The sequence below is a fragment of the Malania oleifera genome, chromosome 3 (genome assembly GCF_029873635.1).
Source record: "Malania oleifera isolate guangnan ecotype guangnan chromosome 3, ASM2987363v1, whole genome shotgun sequence".
Taxonomy (NCBI): Eukaryota; Viridiplantae; Streptophyta; class Magnoliopsida; order Santalales; family Ximeniaceae; genus Malania; species Malania oleifera.
This window is the reverse complement of record NC_080419.1, coordinates 48306362-48322164: the sequence shown is the minus strand read 5'-3', so window position 1 is coordinate 48322164 and position 15803 is coordinate 48306362. Positions and strand designations below refer to the sequence as shown.

The window sequence follows — 15803 nt, the reverse complement described above, 5'->3', positions numbered from 1 at the left end:
TTCTTTAAGATATCAAGCTTAAAATACACAATTTTTCAAAACCAATATATCTATTTTTGTTTCAATTCTATTACATATTATTAATTTTATATTGTATTTAAAAAAATGTTGCAATGTCTGAAAATTTAGTTTAAATTACATTTGAATGGTCAATCTGATCTGACTTAGTAACAAAATGTTATTTCCTTGTTTTTTGTTTTGAAACCTTTCAAAAGGCAGTATGGTCAAAGTTGCCATTTAAAAGAGGCTGGAAAATTTTGATAAATAGTTTTTCTGTGAAGTCAATTACATCACATTATTTTTTCCAATTTTTATTATCTATTTCTATTATAAATTTATGAATTTGAAAAACTTGGTTTTGGGTCCATCAGTTTGAGGAGGGTGATTCAGTAGGGGAGTTTGACTTTAGTCCTGTGGTTCAAGTGCAGAGCAGGTTACCCATTCCTTGTAATTGATAAAATGAATTTATTTTTTTGGAATAAATTCATTTATTTATGTTGTTTTAGATTTTCAACTCAATCCATAGCTGTAGGCTGTAGCTCACAAGTGCCTTATTAAGTTTCAGTCCTGGAAAAGGTTCTTGTATCCCCCTTCATTCTTGTATTTTGATCACTTTAATTTTTGAAAGTAAAACTGGCATTTGCCTTTTTCCTAACCAGCCATTAAGGTTATGTAGGGTAACTTTGTTTTATGAAAAAAACATCTGGAGGAGAATTTTAGTTGTTTGTACTCAATGTTGTTATTGGTTATTGTTTATTTATTATGATTACCTATGTTGGTAACTGCAAGTTGTTGACGGTATAATGGAATGTACTTGCCATATATTATAAATAGAGGGAGAGATCTATCGTTGTGATTAGATCTTCCAATTTACACCATGCTTTATCAGAGCATGGTCCCTAGACCCACACACTATGTGGCTACAGACATCACTAAACTGAACCTAAAACACTAGATCCTCTGCTTGTCTGCCACTGCAGAAGAGCTGTACACACCGTTGCAGGCCTCAAACAACTCCAGCATCAGCGGAAAATACACTAGAAAAATCCAGGGCGACACTGCCAGGATAGAATAACAGAAACCTTATTGCTGTGTTTGGGAGCCTGGTTGAAGTCTTGGAGTTGGATTTGTTTGGATTTGAATGAAATTGTGCACAATTTTGTTTTGTATATTATCCAAATCTACACAGATCCAAATGTAAAGCTCGAATTTCATTTTCCTAAACACGGGGCATGAGAGTTTGCAAAACCAGCATTGATGATGCCCACAGACATCGCTGACGTGTAGCCTCCAGAAATCCCATTGTCAGAAGTCCAGCCAAGCACTCTGACACTTTATTAATGCTGCAGAGGCTGTTTGTCAGAGGTGATTGGGGCTGTTGTTGTGCTGAATCATTGTTAATGCTGTTAGAGACTTTGTCACTGGTGGTTGGGGCTGTAGCAGTGCTGCATCAGTATGTTGGTGTTTTGTTCTGGTTGTTTATATTGCTTGGTGATTAGTTTTGTTTGTGAGTGTTCAAAATGGAGTTCATGAACCCCTCATATCACCATAGATTCCACCTTTGTTCATTCACTCACAGACATTGTACTGTATCTGTCTCAAAGGAGTAGTCATCATTCCCATGGTATCAGGCTTCCCAGCAAGCATCCGATCATTGCATCTCTTGCTCAGAATGATAATTCTACAGCTGTCATCCAATATTTATCCGACTAGTCCCCAGGCCATCAATTCTATCGTCATTGAACCATTTGTTCGCCTACCAGTATATGAATACCTACCTTGAGTTACCCTTGCTGATGGCTCCACTACAATAGTTAATGAGATAGAAACAGTAAATCCTACTCCCTCGCTATCTCTTTCTTTCATTTTGTATATTCTTAAATCCCCATTCAGTCTTATGATTGTTAATAAGATCTTGAGATCTTGAAATTGTCTTGTCACATTCTTCCCTAATAGTCTTGTAATTAAGGATCTCAAGACAAGGAAGTTTATCCAAACAGGAAGTGAGACTGGTGTACTCTAGTACTCTGATTTGCTCTGCTGCTACATAACTTCAAATCTGTTGACGCTTTGGTTATCCTTCATTGGACAGGTTAAAATAGTTTCTACTTTGAGTTTTGTGTCCAATGTTGAGTGTATCTTGTTAGGGAAGGCACCATCATGTTCCATTTGCTTCTCGAGTCAGTAAAGGGTGGTTAGCCCTTTTATGTTAGTTCTTATGTTTGAGGTTGTGGCCAATCACATCAAAGTTGGGGTTATGATATTTTCTTATGTTTGTCAATGGCTACTCTAGGATAACTTGGTTTAATTTAATGAATTATCATCCTTATTAAATATCTTTTGTGCTTTCTATTTTGAAGCAATGACTTAGTTTGATGTACCAACCATGATACCATGTGTTGTAGTGCTAAGGAGTACTTCAATACCCAATTCACTACCTATATGATTAACTTTGGTATGATCCATTAGTAATCTTATGCCTGCACTCCATAACAACGTGGGGTTTCAAAGAGGCGAAACAGTCATATTCTCCTAATCACTCATGCCTTATTGTATCAAATGAATGTTCCCAAAGTTTTCGGAGTGATGTCGCGCTCATTGGTTGCTTTCTCACCAGTAGAATGTTGTCCTCTTTTTTGTGGGGATAAAATATCCTATACAATTCTCTTCCCGAAGGTTTGATTGTTTTGACTTACTCCTTTATATTTGGGTGTGTATCCTTTGTTCATTAGTTAAGTCTAGGAATGGATAAGTTGGATCCTATTGCTATCAAATGTATTTTTCTATGCTACTCTTGTACTCTAGGGATATTAATATTATAGCCTTTGATACTTTTTCTCTGATGTTATGTTTTGCTCACCTTGATGAGTCCCTTCCTTTGCCCATCCTTCTAGACTCTAGCCTATTTTGTTTATTTAGTCCTCTTGCATCTTCATCTAAATTGAGGCTTTCTCATCGCTTGGATCATCCTAATTTGTAGTTGTACACATGATAGTGACTCAAGAGAGGAGAGCCTTCTTCAACTTCTACTTCTACGCCTTTGGTTTCCTCGTCTAATGATGTTGTTTCCCAAGATGCTTTGTATTACCGTTTGAAAGCTAAACGTGTGTACCCCACATCCAATCTCTTATTTCATTTGCTATATTTCTTATCACCCTTATATTATTGTTTATCACTGTTGATCTTCCTAAGTTTTATCTCAGAAGCCTTATCTCATTTTGAGTGGAGGATCAACGATTGAAGAGATGCATGTGTTACAAGATAATGACCCTTGGGAACTTTTACATCTTCCTACTAAATCTGTTGTTGGTCGTTGCCGAGTGTATATCGTGAAGGTCAATCTTGATAGTTCGTGGCTTATTTGAAAGCCCACAATAGTTCGGGGTATGATTAGATTATTATGATACATTTTTTTTGGTTGCTGAACTTGCCTCAATTTGTTTGCTCATCTCTTTGTTGGTGGCCTCTGCATCAATTAGATGTGAAGAATGCCTTTCTTATAAGGTGATTTTCAAGAGAGGTCTATAGGGACCAACTTCTTGGGTTCTGCCATTGGTATGATTTGTTGTTGTGTATAAAGATGACATTGTCATTACTAGTAATGATGGATAGGATGTCCCAAGTAAGAAGTGGTTTCTTCAGAAAAAGTTTTAGACTAAAGATCTAGGTTCAATAAAAATACTTCTCTGAAATAGATTGTCCCATTCTCGTTCGGGACCTTCTTGTCATGTAGGAAGCAATGAAGTATGAATTAGATCATTTAGATGATGCTCGACTGTTGGGATCCAAACCTGCTGCTAATAAACCTATGGATCTGAACGACAAATTATTATAGATGTGGGTGATTTGTCGGCTAACCTATGTCGATATCAGATACTTGTTGGGAAGTTAAACTACCACATGCCTCATAGATATATTTTTTTTTATGAAAAATTATGTGAGCCAAATCATAGATTCTCTCTGAATGAGCATACCTAAAAAATGCACCGAGAAGAGGTCTCTTGTATTAGAATTAGGATCACACTCGTATTTGTGTTATATAAATGCAGCTTGCACTAGTTTACCCTTAGACAGGCGATCAACAACTACGTATTGTGTGTTTGTTGGTGGTAACCTAGTATCTTGGAAGAGTAGGAAAGAAATGTTCTGGCTTGATCAAGTGGATTAGAGGGCCATGGCACACACTATTACCTACGATATTGAGCGAGAGAGTTGGTGAGGGTACTACAATCATTTTTATGTACTTAGCCTTAGTTATAAGTTGTGGGAGACCTATCATTGTTACTAGGCCTTCTAAATTTACACAACACTTATTAACATGATGCTGTACGTCCTTAATATCCCCCATTCAGAAAGTTGTTACATGGAGCATTCGAATGATCAAAACTTCATGGTTAATGAAGCCTATCCAAGCTAAGTTTGCCTTCAATGACTTACATCGAGCAATAATCATTTATATTAAAGCCAATGCTTTGCAAGTGCATCTGTTACCCGATCGCAGTCTTTAACAGCATTAGATACATTGCTCCAAAAATCATTGTCATAATCCTATGGTTTTCTTGAGTCATGCTCAATGGGCAGTGAGTTTCGTCATGAAGAAGTGAAGAACCGTCATTACCATATTGTAATCACCCTTGATGATGACTTCTTGAGAAATTGGATTCACCCCAATGGTACAAGCATTTAATAACTTCAAGCTGCAATGGTGAGTTTGTGCGATTGCCTATGGGTTCACCAATATAAGAAACTGCTTCTTCTCTTCGTTATGAAATCCATCCAATTAGAAAAGGATTGGTTTTACTTTTCCTTTACACGCATTTATGTTCCATTTGAACTCTTGAATCCCCAATCGCCATTCCCTTATTTTTCTATGATAATATTAATTTAGTTGATTTGGAAATAATTTTTCCTTGTTTCTCCTGAAATTCCCGAATTTTCCAAAATCTAATTTCAAACATATTTACATACCACTTATTAGAGACTACTCCAGAAAAGGTTTCTCACTTTCAAGGCCGCTCTCTTTGATCATCTCGGAAATTATCTTCCATGTTGTGTATGGAATTCTTGATTATCAAGGCTGTTGAAGAAGTCAAACTCTGAGGAATTACATATCTTTTTTTTTTTTTTTTCTTATTGTAGGGTGATGCTGATATTTTTTTCCCGACTGACTTTTTTCTTTTGGAACACATTGACCATTATTGCTCTGGGTGGTTGAAGCAACAAAAAGATGAATCATCCAAACGAGGGAAAAAGAGACGAACAATTACAGTAAGTTCTCTAATGTTAGCAGTATTTGTTTCTCTGCAGCTATAGAAATTAGATGAATTTTTAGGAATGGGATTGTATGGATTAGGGTGGTTAAAATTATTATTACTACTATTATATAATTATTTTTATTGCTAATCTTAGTTGTTTCATTAAATTATGAAGCAGCAAGGCATATCAAGTTATCCATTATATATTCTCATACTAAGTCCATTTGTATCTATTGAGAAGTGTAGTTGTATTTGCAACTTGTTAGAAGCTTAATAATTAGACATATGGCCATACCCAAATATTCACTTTGACTTTTCATTGATCACTGTGATTAATCATCTTTCGAATTTTATCCCTAAAAAACCATGGGTAATTTTGCTTTTTTTTTTTCATAATAAAAAAATATGATAGAAAAGATCTCTAGAATGTTTGAATTAAGGATGTGTAATTTTCAATATAACATTGATATGCTATCTTGTTACACAACATCGGTGATGTGTAGCTAGTCCAACACTCATACAAGATATAGATGATATGTTGCTAATTTAACTCATTCTACTCTTTGTGCCAATGCCCCCCTTCCCCCGGGATCTCTATTCTTGTCCAAATTCTTTTTAGAAGAAAAAGTTGTGTTGGAAGTGCATGGTAAACTTTTACTAGCTTTTAGAATCCGCTATTAGATTTTAAAACTAAAATATTAGTTCTTTTTAGGTACAAATTCTTATATCCTATTGATGCCATTAATCTTTTTTTTTTGCCAAAAAAATCTTGCTGCCTTGCTTTTAAAGTTAAAAGTTAGTTTTTAGATACACACTCTTGTATGCTGTTATATTCTATTGATGCCGTTAATCTTTTTTTTCCAAGTACACTGTTGCCAACCCACTTCTTATGTTCTACATTACAAAAACGTGTCCATAATTGTAATTTCAAACATTTAAGCTTGGTTACAACTTATGCCAAACACTTGAGCAACTTTTCTTTTGACCTCTTTTTCAGAGGGGCTAAAACAGTATTTTCTCCTACTCAAATCAGCATCTTTTAGTTAGAAACTTTAAAAGCCAGCCAGGCAGGGGTGAGGGAGAAGGACGCCTGACATTACTTCATTAACAACTTAGATTTACTTATCACTTTGACTTTGAATAAGAAAACCTACTTAGTATCTTAAGTATTGAGTTAATCCATTCCATCAGAGTAAAGATTTTTTTATTATGATTTTTTTTTTCCTTTGGCATATTGATTTAGTTGTTACAACAACAAACCAAGTCTTAAATACCACAGCGTGAGGTCAGGTGCATGAATTTTTTTTCTGCCAAATTACGCGATTGTGGGCAATTTCTTTCGACAATTTGAGGGCTGTTAATTCTTTACTTACTAGGTCATTCTACTTTATTTTAGGTCTACCCATACCCCTTCTATTGGCACTACGAGTAACTAGCTCACTCCTCTACTGTTTTGTAGTTCCTTTAAGCCTCTTTTCTCCAGTTAAATTATCAGTTTGTTTATAAATTTTTTGTTTTGTTTTAGCTTTTTTTTTTTGTCTTTTTTTTTAAAAAATTTTTTGGGGGGGGGGGGGGGAGGGCTTAGATGTATGATTATATTAACATAAATTGATTATTATTATTACTTTATTATTAGCTTCCATTCATGGTATATTATTAAGAATAATTGTTAAAAATGATACATAATATAATTAAAATGTCGGGGAAAATGCCTTGCTTTCAAGAACTCTTATTTCAAATGTCTAAAACTATTATTATTATTATTGTTATTATTAATTTAATTGACATTTGAAACTGATTTTTATGTTTGCTACATATCAAGAGGATGATATCAGATTTTTTGAGTGTTGGAGACAACTAAATTTAACTTACAAGGAATATAAATAAGAAGATAATTTCGTATGTTTTGAAGTGCAATTTATTATGTAAGAACTTGCAGAAAAAATGCATTGTGAACAATTCCTCCATAATAAATACTGTATAGAAAAAAATAAAAATACAATGATAATTTTTTATTTGAGATTTAGCACCAACCTATGACACTTATCAATAACTTGTAATCCAATTAATTGAAGTCATCATATATAACCTGGGACCACATTATAGGAGAAGAAAAACATTAGAAATTGTCAAATGTGGAAAATTTTTGAGGCATTTAATCTAGCATATTATTTATATTTTATAATTATAATTCTCATTGTTTTGGTAAGATAACTAGTTTGTTGTTTGATGGTTCCCAAAGAAAACCTGCCAGGGGGGGTGTTTAACCCCTAGGAGGTGGGGCGTAAGCCTTAAGGCATTGGGTTGTATCCTAGAGAATTTTATTTTTAGATAAAAATATGCAAATAAATTACATATATTTTAAAAATGAGGAAAAAAGAAAGAAAATGGAAAATATATTGTGAAAAAAAAAAGAAGATTAACGACTCGTTTGGTTTGGCGAAATAGTTATTCCTTTGGAAGAAGATGGAATATAGTTTAAATTTTGGGAATCAAGAGAATAGTTATTCCTTGTATATTTATAATTTTTTCATTCAACATGTAATAAGAAAGGAATAGACATCACATGATGAAATTTGGAAATAGTATTATGGACTCATAAAATGTTTCCTATTTTTATTTGCTTTATAATAGTAACATAATTTTAATAGCACTTTAATACCTATATACAAAAATAAAGGAGATATTCAAAATTGTAATAACTATTGTGGAATTAAACTTATAAGTCATACGATGAAACTATGAGAAAGGGTAGTTGAACAATGATTAAGTTTAGAAACGAAGGTCTCAAAAAATCAATTTGATTTTATGTCTGGGAGATCTACCACAGAAGCTATTTATCTTTTAAGAAGATCAATGGAAAAGTTTAGGGAAAAGAAGAGGGAATTGCATATGGTATTTATTGACCTTGAGAAAGCATATGATAGGATACCTAGAGAAGTTCTGTGGTGGGTTTTAGAAAAAAAGGGTGTATGTAGTAGGTATACTGATGTCATTAAGGATATGTACGATAGAGTAATGACTAGTGTAAGGACTATAGGTAGAGAAATTAGAGAATTTCCAATCACCATCGATGTACATCAAGGATCTGCTTTGAGTTCTTATCTTTTTGCTTTAGTGATGGACCAATTGACTAAAAGTATTCAAAAGAAGGCTCCATGGTGTATGTTGTTTGCAAATGATATTGTATTAATTGACGAAACTAGGGACGGAGTAGAGGTTGTGTTAGAATTATGGAGAGAAGCTTTGGAATCTAGAGGCTTTAGGATAAGTAGAAATAAGACAGAATATATGAAATGTAATTTTAGTAATGATAGGAGGAATATTGGAGACAGTTAAACTTGATGATGAAGAAATAAATAGCACTTGGAGATTTCGATACTTTGGATCTATTATGCAAGTTGAAGGAGAAATTAAAGATGATGTAATGCAGAGTTAAAGCAGGTTGGGTAAATGGAGAAGTGCTTCAAGTGTGCTCTGTGATCGTAGAATACCCTTAAAATTGAAAGGGAAGTTTTATAGGATAGCTTTAAGACCAGCTATGCTATATGGATCAAAATGTTGGGCGACGAAGAAACATAATATCCAAAAAGTAAAAGTTACCGAGATGAGAATGCTTAGATGGATGAGTAGTATAGCATTGAAAGATAAATTAAGGAATGAACATATTCGTGGTAAGTTAGGTGTAACTCCTATAGAAGATAAAATAAGGGAGGGACGACTTAAATGGTATGGACACTTGCAACGTAGGCCACATAGAGCACTTGTGAGGAAGAGTGACTTAGTTACTATGGGGGGCGGTAGAAGAGGTAGGGGTAGACCTAAAATAATTTGGGAAGAGATAGTGAGTAAGGATTTAATATCCTTGAATTTATTAAAAGAAATGGTCCATGATTGCATAAATTGGCGGAAAATGATTCATATAACCGACCCCACCCAGTGGGGTTGAGGCTTGGTTTTGTTGTTGTAGCTAACCTACTAAAACAAATCTATTCTTGGGAATAGGCATTCCGCAAACCAAATATAACCTAAACATAATTTGCAAACTACTTGTTGACCATTCAAAAATTGCTAACTTGAATTCATTACGTATATATCATGACAAGTGATGCTATAACATTACAAAGTTCAAATTATTTTTAATATCTAAAATTCGACACTCAATTGTTTTGGAATGGTTGAGGTTCAAGAATTTTAGTAATACTCATATTATGACATTCCTTTAATATAAACATGGAGTTAATATTTTCTAGTCAAATCTAACTTGATGATCGCACACCCAAAATGTGTAAGCTTCAACTAAAAAGGTACAAAAGGCATGTCTTTTGTATAAATGTGTAAGCTTCAGCATCTAATGCGTTAATCTTTTTGGGATTTGGTATTTTAGATTTAAGCTTGAAGGCATTTTAGGTGTGCCTTGCCTTAAAGTAAGCCTCAAGCTGTACCTCGGTTGAGCCTTTTAAAACATTGATGTGTAATAAAATTAACGATAGAGCAGAAGCCAACAATTCAAGCAGACTAATACAAAATAAAACAGAGATAAAGAGTGGGAAACTGTTAACTTTTATAGTTGTTAGGCCATACCTTCTTCGACATCCACTCTCTAATAGCTTGTTTAGGTTTTTCCATTATGAATAACATTAACTCATTGTATGCACACAAGATTCTTGATCCCAATTATAACTTCAATGGCTTATCAACCTACCTTAACGATCAACTGGAGAGTGCATTGCTTTGGACAACCTGTTCTTAATCATTAAGGGTTCAGGAACTCCACATGACCTTCACTCAGTCACTTGGGTTCACTACCAAATTAAGGCCAAGGTTTTAAATTTTGGTTTTGATTAAAATTTTGAGGCTTCAAAAATACGAAAATTTCTATTTTAATTTTGATATCAATGTTAAGGAAAATGGAAATTAGCAGTATAATAATGGAAGATTTAAAACTAAAATATTGGAACATCAATGGTTAGGATGTGTGTGGTGCAGAAGGTGCAATAACTATAGAATGATGGCCATAGTACACGTCTTCAACTAATATGAATGAAATTTGTTAATGATTAGACATTAATTCTTATGCAAATACAACTAATTTAGACTCAAAAAATTGAGTAAAATGTGTGTATCCAAGTCCAATTTTGACTAAATTTTTAAAATTTTTGAAGTTTACATGCCAAAATCACATCTATTCTGACATTGAGATGACTCATTTTTCCTCAAGTTTTGAAATTAACTTTTGCAACCTCTACACAAGGTAGTTGAATTAGTTCACACAATGTCAGTGCTGTTCTTGTCTAAATCAGTTGGGTCAACAATAGTAATTTGTAGTATTATATCTAAAAAAAATAAGTAATAATTAGTGGTAAATTGATATAATTATGGGTTAACTTTCTGTAAGTTTCCCTTCCCCAGAATTTTGGGTAAACTCGTCCTTTTTAAAAAGTAAAAATTGGAATTGATTGTGGCACAGTTGTTAAATAGCGTCTTGAAACTCTAAAACGCCAACATGTAGTTTTTTTTATGGATTTTTTATTTAGTTGTGGATTTGAAGCTTTTAAAAGTAAGAGCTTTTGTCTGATAGATTATTCTATTTCATGGGTGTAGCTGATTTTTTTCATGCATTATTTACTATTAAACTGACATATCCAGTTTGGTCATTTCATAATTTTCAGCCAATTTGCAATTCTTTTTTGCCTAACACTTAAATTTAGCTTATTCTTTTCAAATTTCAAAACTATTCTCATAGAATGGCCAAACAAATTTTATATCAATACAAATCAGCTCCTTTTTAAAAATTTGCTAAACTAAGCCGCATGACTTTAGATGCTTGTTTTTGTGTTAGTGAAACTTGGCGGGTTTATTTCCAACATGGAAAATTCATGGTGCATTCGTTTTGGGTACTGAGTCACTTTTGGTTGAGTTGCAAAGAAGAAAAATTGGTGTATTTTTGTATTTAACTGACCCTAAAAGGAATTATTAGTGTTATTCACAGCAGACCCAGCTGTTTTGTTTAACTACTATATAGTCTTTGATGCCAAAAGGCAGCCATATTGTGTATATTGCCGATGGCTCTAGTGTCAACTCCTGCAGAGTGCATAACTGCTTTATTTGCATAAATGTTTAGTTGACATCTCATCATCACTGGATTGTGTATTCTGCTAATGTTTATTGCATGACTGTAGCTTGATTCATCTTCATTCATGGAGGAGTTTGGTCTACCTTCCAAGACGAGAACTAAAGGCGGATACAATCCGCTTCTGGATGACTTCAAGAATACCAAGTTTTATCTGAGTGTTCCAACACACAATACCAAATAGACATGGCGTTGTGTTTCATCAATTTTGTAGCCTGCTCAAACTCCAGAGAATTGTGCTGTTGAGAATATTGTTGAAGCGGCATAGCTTGTTGAATACATCAGCAGCAGCATTTGAGAACAGATGGGTGCACAAAGTTCGACCAATTTCAAAGGATTTTTACATGTAGGCTTGAGCTAACCAATCTGGTGTGTTGTAAAATGTCTGAAAAATATGCCTGTGCTTTCCCCCTGGAAGGAAACTCATTTGAGCAATTCACGAACCAAATGTACACTCGAGAAGAGTAGTTAGAGATTTGTATGCTATATAAATCTTAATTTGTTGGGTATGCTTGTCAGCATACCATTCGTTTTACTGGAAATAAATAAAGTGTGGTAAGTCTGATTCTTGTGAGTTCACAGCATTTGTTTACTCTGCATGTGCCAATTGAAGAAGAGTTGTGAAATGGAAACTGCTGCCAATTTAAGCTACGTTCCACTGCAAAATGGATGCTCTAACCCAGTAGTTAAGCCTCAATAAAATTAAAGCTAGTTAGCTGCTTTAACATCCCATTCTGTGGCGTTCAGCCTCAATGTATACTCCAGGATGCAAGAACTCCCAAAATTAGTAGTGTTTTTTATTTTTTATTTTGCTGGGAATGATATTATTACCTTACTGATTAACCATATCATTTTTTTCAGAGTAATTAAAATATATTCAAATGACAATTTTCTCATCCCTTGCTATGAATTCTAACTAATGGCCGCTTTGATTTAATTGATTGTATAAAATTTTATAATCCGACCAAAGATTCAAGTCACCCCCCCCCCCTCTTTTATTTTTGGTACCATTTCTATATAAATAAGCATTTATGTTACTTTATCACGTAACAATAAGTACTTACAGTAATGCTTCTAGTGTTTTATCTGTAGCATTTGATTTCTTATGGGAAAATCTTATAGCCCAAGTAATCACTAAACACTTCGAACTTGTCAAGTTCTCAAGTAAAAGAAAATCCTGATTATTGGGAGGTGTGGCCTCTTATTATAAGAGGTCAAGTGTATTTGTTTATATTTGTTAGCACAAGGAGAGTTTCCTGTTAGAATTTTGTGGACATAACTTATTTTACATAACCTGGACTAAATGAATATTGGACATTTTTGGAGCATTGACTAATAGTTATTACGGTAAGTGATCACCATATTATGCCTATGAGCATCAAGTTCTAATTCATGGGATTTTGAATGTCTGGACTTTGTTTGCATAAGGAGTCCGTGATAGATAGAATGTCGTCCTTATATTGGTAGTCTGTGATGGGTAGAGTTTCCTTATATTGGTGGAACGTGTGAGAGTAGAGTTCCATTATATTGGTATAGAAGCAACAAGGAGAGGTCATATGCTCATCCTAGTTTCAGCCTGGTTCCCATCGAAGTGTACATATAGGAAGGGAAAACGGTATTAAATTCTCATTAGACTCTACAAAACTCTTTTAACCTCAACAATAAAATTCATGGTGCAAGGTACACGTGTCATTAACTATTACAGGTTCACCGTGCAAGAAAATTGCTCATTAATTTTATTATAGGCAAAGATTGGAACAAGGCGTGGAAGTCTCTAATTTAGATATATGCAATCCGACAACCCCATGTCGAATTACACAATTATCTTTTATATATATATATTACTATAGTTGAATTGCACACTGTGACTTTGAGAATGTACGTCGAAATACAAAAACATAAACTACGCATTTGGGGATATAGGTTTCGTATTTTGAATTTGAATTTATGTAGATTTGGAAAAAAAGTTGATATAATTTTGTATTACATCTTTTTTAAATCAACATAAATATAAATTTAAGATCTCTCCCAAACATAGAATAAATGAAATTGAAAAAAAATAAAAAAGAAACTGCAAAACACATTGACATCATATTTGGTTTGTAGAATATGATAGGAAAAGAATGGGAGAAAGAACTTTCATGCTCATGGAAGTTGGAAGAAAAAAACCCTCATTCACATTTTATTTTACAAAATTAGTAAGAGGCTCTTAAAATCAAGTTCAAAAGAAGCATAAAATCATAAAGATCTAAGAAATTTGGTGGAGGAATGCATTGCAATCCGAATAACAAGGATCTGAATCAGAAATTGGGCCAGGAAGACAAACCCCCTTTTCCAATGCATAGTGGCCATCCCACATGGGCTTGATGCTCGTGAGTGTGTGGGGCCCAGTCATGGGTCCCACCACCAAAATTTTTGAATTTTAATGGTTTTAAGTTTTTTTTTTTTTTTTTTTAAATTTTTTGGGACATATACCATAATTTTTAAAATTACCTAGAAATTATTTTCTTAAAATCCAAATTTTTTTGTGCATGTTTTAATTCTATACTTTCTGATTTTAGAGACAGAAAAATTTGTGTTAATTTGTAAGATTCAAGAGATATTCTTATTGCGTACTCTCAACATTGACAGCATTTCAGGATGAACATAAAATTAAAGTCTCCCATGATTATTTATCTATACACGTTAATGATGTATATGTTATTTGAATTTCTAATTGACATAGAATTGGAATAATTGAAAATAACTTGACATAACCTTGATTATTTGAGAACTAATGAGCATAATGGATTGTTTCCTCACCTATTGTAAGGTACAATAGATGGAGTTCATTGTGAAAAAAATAGTTTTAAGTAATAAAGTGAAGTTTATGGTCATGTAAATTATTCTAGATTGCAATATGCGCTGGCAATTTCTATAATTGGTGGTCATACACTATTAGTGTGTCATTAGTTGTGAAATTTCTAGTGAGGGTAAATAAAGTGAATTACGTGATATACATTAGAAGATTTAGATGCCTTATTGGTATCGAATTTTCAGTAATATAATATTTGATTATTTTGTTTTGTCATGAGAAAAATTGTTTTAGTATTGTACGTAGCTCAATGAAAGAATAGATAAGGAAATGCTGCAGAATATCATTTGTTTCAAGGCACGTTATAATGTCATTTTCCTTAAAACGTTATTTGCCCCCACCAGATTTGTAATGACCTGAGAAATAATGGTATTTAAATATTAAGGGAGAGGAAGGGGAGCACTCGTCGATGAAGGTCAGCGTATAAATGGGTAAAAACTTCATTTTTGGCCGAATTCTTACGCAAACACTCCTCTCTCTCTCTCTCTCTCTCTCTCTCTCTCTCTCTCTCTCTCTCTCTCTCTCTCTCTCACACACACACACACACACACACACACACACAGTGTTTTGGTTTATAGTTAACTCTGATATTATATATATATTGTGGTTATCAGAATGATGATTTATATTTATTACTGCCTAGGTTTTGTTGTGTATGACAGGTGTCTCCATTATCCACGAGTTCGGGTTGACTATTTTACTTATTATGTTTTATTATATCTTAAGAGAAGCAAGTCATTACAGTTTGGTATCAGAGCCTAGGATGCTAGGTTCTGTAGACTTTAGAATGCAGCAGTAATAATACCAGAGTATAGGATAAGGGAATTTGAGGTCTGGTCTTGTGGTATGGATGCAGGACTTCCATGGTGGTTTGTGTAATTTTCCTGGGGTGACGATTTCAGGAAAGTCATGGTAAACTATTGTCGGGTTAGGTATCTAGGTTGCAGGATTGAACCTTGAATTAAGATTAGGAGTGATGAATTAATTTGGGATATATTAGTTGGATGATATGTATGGTGATGGGGGTTTTAACTTAAGTTATTTGTTTTCAAGATGGACCCTGGAGGCAGTAGTGCCCATGCCAGTGGAAATGAGGGTGCTGGACCCTCAGGCACTGCGGGTGGTGATTCAGATGCAATCTTATGCAGCATGACACAACAGGTTATGGCGGAAATTGCTAGGAATTCCAAGGAGCTGGGTGGTTCATCTACAGGCCATGGTAGCTCGATCGAGAAATTCATCAAGATGAATCCTCCGGCTTTCTCAGGAGGAACTCATCTTACTATAGCTGAAAACTGGGTGCAAGAGATTGAGAAAATATTTGCAGTGCTGCAGTGTTCAAAGGAGCAGAGGGTGTTGTTTGCTACCTATAGATTGACTGGAGAGGCCGAGAGGCGGTGGACGGCGGTGAAAATCCTTGAGTAGCAGAGGATGGTACCTGTGGAGATGACATGGGAGTGGTTCAAGGAGATATTCTTCGACAGGTATTTTCCAGCCTCGTCCAAGGAAGCTAAGATTAAGGAGTTCCTAAATTTGAAACAAGGATAGCAAACCGTGCAAC

The 15803-nt window shown here is 34.2% G+C and overlaps 1 protein-coding gene across 4 annotated transcripts in view; it reads left to right on the top strand.

Moving 5' to 3' along the window:
* LOC131152343 (uncharacterized) overlaps window positions 1-11967 on the top strand; it is a 100112-nt gene extending 88145 nt beyond the window's left edge. For 3 of the 4 annotated variants that reach the window (XM_058104177.1, XM_058104178.1, XM_058104180.1), the window contains 2 exons: window positions 5140-5268; window positions 11438-11967. In XM_058104177.1, the coding sequence (XP_057960160.1) occupies window positions 5140-5268; window positions 11438-11572 (264 nt within the window). In that variant the 3' untranslated portion in view covers window positions 11573-11967. The remainder of the gene's footprint in view (window positions 1-5139; window positions 5269-11437) is intronic. The other variant, XM_058104179.1, reaches the window with a different exon arrangement.
* Window positions 11968-15803: the final 3836 nt, after the last annotated feature.